Here is a 5,207-nt window from a genome sequence, read left to right as displayed (position 1 = left end):
GCCCCCGGCACGAACGCAAGTCCAACGCGCTCCCGAGCTGCGCGCACCGCACTTCGCCCGCCGGCACCGCCAGCCACGCGGTGCGGCCCAGCCCGGCTGCGCAGGCGCTCCTGGCGCTGAGCCGCACTTATAGCGGCGCGCTGATCCCGCCCACGGCCGCCGTTCGTGGCTGCGGGCTCTGCGGCGTGGCTTGCCTTCCCTCGGCCCGGCGCCCGGCCCACCGCTCGCTGGCGATCGGCTGTGTTTACCCGGAGCTGATCGGGTGCCGGCAGGGAGAGCAGCGCGGTGTTTACCCAGCGCCTCTGCCCTCGTGCGTCTCCCTGCACTTCCGAGGGAACAAATACAGATTAAGGGAGGCAAACAACTCAAATTATAGCAACGGGCATCCAGCTCTGCACAACGCTCGCGGAGTCACTGAGCCGTGCTGCGGAGATGCGGACAGCCGAGGGGAAAGCACGTGCGGAGATGTGGGAGAGGGGGCTGGCAGTGCCGGGCCGGGCGGTCACACCCGGCAGGTATCGGGGATAGGACAGGGCTGATTGTGGCTCTGAACTAACAGAGAGCAGTTTGGAGCAGCTATAAGGAAGAAGTTCTTTACTCAGAGGGCGGTGAGGCGTTGTGCTGCTGCCCCGAGCGGCGGGTGCCCCATCCCTGCCGGTGCCCCAGGCCTTACAGCAGAAGACATCGCTTCTGCTGTTTAACCAGAAGGTGTGTGCCGGTTTGGTTCCCGGCACGAACAGTTGGAAAAAGTCAGAGGTGAGGAAGTTGGGTAATCAGAAGTGAGAACGGTGATAGAAGGTTGATCGTATCAGAATGCCCGTGTTCGGAAAGAGATTGAGGCCGTGGAAAGTCCTAGGGCTGCGGGGGAATAAGGAATAATTTGATAATGGTTGTTCAGCAGTTTTCAGAACACGAGAGCTGGGGGGACCAGGAAAAGGAACGGTGATAGAATTTTTATTAGAATCACAGCATCGTTAAGGTTGGAAAAGACCTTTAAGGTACCGAATCCAACCCCAACCCACCCTACCATGTCCATAACCACAGCCTTCAGTACCACATCTCCACGGTTCCCTGTGCCACTGCATCGCTGCTCTTTTTGAAATTTTTCTTAATATCCAACCTGAACTTCCCCCAGTGCATTTTAAGGCCATCACCTCTCACCCTATCGCTGTTACCTGGGAGCAGAGGCCAACACCCATCCCCACCACCTGCTTTCAGGCAGCTGCAGGGAGCACTGAGGTCTCCCCTGAGCCTCCTCTGCCCCACTCTGACCCACCCCAGCTCCCCCCGCCGCTCCCATCAGATGCGTGCTCCACAGCCCTCACAGCTCCGTTCCTTCTCTGAACACACTCCAGGGCCTCCACGTCTTTCTTGCAGTGAGAGCCCAGCACTGAACGCAGCACTGAATGCAGCCTCACCAGGGCCGGCACAGAGGGACGGGCAGCTCCTGCTCTGCCGGCTGCAGCACTGCTGACACAAGCCAGGATGCCGTTGGCCTTCTTGGCCCCCTGGGCACGCTGCTGGCTCATGGTCAGTGGGTATCAGCTCACACCCCCACATGCTTTTCCTGAATGCATCTTTCCAGCCATTCTGCCCCAGGCCCATAGCACTGCATGGGGCAGTTGTGACCCCAGTGCAGGACCTGGCACTTGGTCCTGTTGCAGCTCATCCCGTTGGCCTCTGCCCATTGATCAGCCTGTCCACATCCCTCTATGGGGCCTTCCTACCCTCAGGCAACTCTCTCCAAACTCATACTCTGTTTTCCATTGCATGCACAGGAGCTGGTGAGAGGAGCTGTGACTAATATTCAAAGAGTGGGCTGCATGATGCTGGCGCATGGCACAGTGATGCAGCCCACCCAGCAGTACCTGCAGAGGTTCTTCCTTGGCAGGTGAAAGAGATGGTGCCGTGCTGGTTGTGTCTTGCTGATAAGACAAGGGGGAATGGCTTTAAACTAAAAGAGAGGAGATGTAGATTAGATGCGAGATGGAAATTCTTCATCCAGAGGGCAGTGAGGCACTGCACTGCTGCCCAGAGCTGTGGGTGCCCCTCCCTGGAGGTGCCCCAGGCCGTGGACGGACTCTGGGCAGCCTCAGCTGGTGCCCAATTTAGTGGCTGGCAACCTTGCCTGTGGCAGGCAGTTGGAAACAGATTATTTTTGATGTCCCTTCCAACCCAACCCATTCTATTACTTTCCAATTTTACAAGTCTGTGAAATCCTGATGAAGGTGTTGCTGATACAGCCCCACATCTGGAGCTGAGGACTCGAAGCGGTGCTTCCAGTGCATCATCATCCACAGTACTGCTGCGAAAACGTTCATTTGGGAAGGCTGGATCTCCAAAGTGCCACAGCAGCAGCCATACTCACCCCAAACAGTTCACTCTGCCCACTGTTACCCATTTCTCAGGATTTTCTCTAATTAAGAAAATTCCAACAAGTATCTCAGAAGCCACCCAGAACTCAGCAGAGGATAGAGAAAGTGAAAGCAGGAGGCAGTGCTGCAGTGTTGTTGCCTAGACAGCAATCTGATGGCTCAGTGCTGTGTTATATGGGTCACATTAAGGCCTTAATCTTAGGACAAACTCCGAAGTCACTGAACAGTCCTGGCACGCAGGCAGGCTCTGCTCCACTGAGGCCAAGTGCCGGAGAAGTGAGGTCCCCTCACTGGTAGGGCTGCACCTGGGGACCTGTGTGCAGTTCTGGGTCCTGCAGCGTAGGGAGGCCTGTGCTGGAGAGAACACTGCAGAGCCACAGAGATGCTGACAGTGCAGCATTCCCAGAGAGGAGGAGAAGGGATCACGTTGCACTTGGAGATGAGATGGGCAGAAAGAAGGGAATGGGTCAGAATGCAGAGTATTGACTGAGAGAGCAGCAAGGCCTTTTGGAGGAAGGTGTAGGGTCCATTCCTTCTCCAGGAAAGGGCTGGGAAACCTTAATTCAGAGACAGTTGGTTGTATTTCCTCTTCTTGGAAAGAATTCTGACACCCGCGCAATGTAATTCTTGCGTTTTCCTCCTCCAGAGGTCTCAGTCTCTATCTCACCCTGCACCAGTGGAACAGAGCAGGGCGAATAGCAGAGCAAATCGCAACCTGCAGCTGAACTGCCAGGCAATACCTCGTGGCTCTCCCTGCCCATCCCTGCACGGCCACACTTCCTTCACTCCCCACGGCTGCCTGGGGAGCCCAGGGACAAGGGCACCCTCTGGAGACTGGAGAAAAGTCAGCAGTAAAACTCCCTGCTTCTCCAATCACTTCTTGGTCATTGCTGTCACGTTTTATTGCGCCCTCTGACATCAGTGCTGCCACAGGACGAGGTGGCTGGGCTTCTCTGGGGACGGCAGAAACTGCAGGGAGCACAGCAGCATCTTCCTTCAAAGAAAGAAACACACTGATCCTTTGAAGACCAACGCAAGCTGTGATCTGTATGGGAAACACTGCTTTGCACCGGCGGGCTGATGGTGTAATGGATGGAACGGCTGCATCCAGGAGTGGCCGACAAGGGGGATGGAACCGGTCAGAGCCTTCTGGCTTCCTACTGGTCTGTGCCGTAACTGAAGCACATTTGAGACTGTTTTGTGCTCAGAGGGCCGACTTGATGTATCTGCTGCTACGTGCCTGCTGCACAAAGCTTTCCCCTGCCGTGTGCTTCCACAGCAGCAGGACAGCTGTGCACCTCTGGGCTCCCTGACCCTGCACTGGGTGCACCTGGGATTTGGGGCTGTCATTTAAAGCCATTCACAAGGACACATTTGCTTTTCCAGACTGCAGACAAACAAAGCAGCTCACTAAAAACAACTCACTCTAGCTTGCTGAAGAGGACCCGAAAGAAATGTAATATAGTGATTTAACAAAGCTTTATCATTAGACAGCAGCTTAAGATTGAAGATGGCAAGGTGCACTTGGGCATTGGCTGCCTGGAGGGGAGGGCAGAGCGCACAGCCAGGGGGACACTTGGTCGGTTTTTCCAGCAGGACAATCATTTTGTGTGCCGCTGAAATCCTTCAAATTATGTGTGTAGATGGCTCCAATCACACCTCACAGCTCACAGCGCCCTCTGTTTTGAAGGTGAGAGAAGACAGAAGTCCTCACACGGACTCTTGGCTTCCCATCCCCTCCCATTTCCAGTGGCTGAACTCCACTGCCCTTTGCAGCACAGCACACAAGCTGTTAATTCATAGCTCCTTCCCAAACGCCTGTCCTATGGGAAAGCAGGGCTTCAGCAGAGGAAGCTTTTGAACACGGTGACCTGTGCGAGCACAGCAGAGACTTGAAATAGATGTTAACTCTTGGGATAGTTCTTTGAATACAGATTTACTTTGATACTTGACAAGCGTTAAGCCTGAAGTACAGAAGGCAAAGAGTGGGAATTTGTGCAATCCTGATCGAGAGATTTTAATCTTTCTACAAGTGAAAGTTGTGTTGTTTGTCTGAAGTTAAAGATGTCAATCAGCTCACACAGCCATAGAGATGCATTGCAGTTTGGCTGTTTCACATTTTATTTGAGGCACATTGCACATCTGGAAACTCCAGGTTTTGGGAGCAACTGTTCTGATTATTAACACAATTAAAATGACCTGGATCTGAGCAAAAGAATAAAGGCTGAATTGAGGAGCAGAAGAGACCTACAGGAGGGAGAAGTGGAGGACGGCTCATTTTCTTCAGTAGCTGGGACACAAACCTCAGCAAAGACCCATGACACATCAGGTCTGGCCATGGCACGTTTTACCTTTTCTACCCCTTTGCTGAGCAAGTCTTAGCCACAGGTTGGACAGAAAGGAAAGGAAAATGCAGCTAGCAGTAGGTAGCTGGTTTGATGAGGATGGCAGAAGCTCTGCAGTTGCCGCTGCACAGACCGCTCCACGTCAGGCCACCCTTGAAATTGAGCCGTACGGAATAACAGGACGAATACCACCAGCCGCCCCCGTTGGCGGAGGCACAGTTCCCGCTGTTGGTGTCCTGATCCAAGTCCTTAGCAGAGAACTTCATGTTGTCGTGCACAGTGGCGGAATTGGCTAAAGCCATGGCATCCCCCGCTGTGCCTGCGTAGGAGCCCAGCCGCAGCCGGTAGCCCTGGGCCTCGTCCTCCACGCTGAAGAGGTTGTAGTCTGCAAACTTGACGTTGTCTGCGTTGTCTGAGATGACGAACCTGACCTGGTAGACCTTCTGCTTGGCGATCTGGTGGATGTACTCGGTGCCCAGCCAGTAGT

General features: G+C 54.3%; 1 protein-coding gene across 1 annotated transcript in view; it reads right to left on the bottom strand.

The window, feature by feature from the left end:
• Positions 1-4,791: 4,791 nt before the first annotated feature.
• Positions 4,792-5,207, bottom strand: part of LOC122166573 (antigen WC1.1-like) — a 2,287-nt gene continuing 1,871 nt past the window's right edge. The window contains exon 5 of the mRNA XM_042830421.1: positions 4,792-5,132. Within this exon, the coding sequence (XP_042686355.1) occupies positions 4,792-5,132 (341 nt within the window). The remainder of the gene's footprint in view (positions 5,133-5,207) is intronic.

The sequence above is a fragment of the Centrocercus urophasianus genome, unplaced genomic scaffold (assembly GCF_019232065.1).
Source record: "Centrocercus urophasianus isolate 14NV4802_14NV808 unplaced genomic scaffold, USGS_Curo_1.0 seq_33, whole genome shotgun sequence".
Classification (NCBI taxonomy): domain Eukaryota; kingdom Metazoa; phylum Chordata; class Aves; order Galliformes; family Phasianidae; genus Centrocercus; species Centrocercus urophasianus.
Note: the sequence above shows the minus strand (reverse complement) of the source record. Positions and strands in the feature narration are given on the sequence as shown.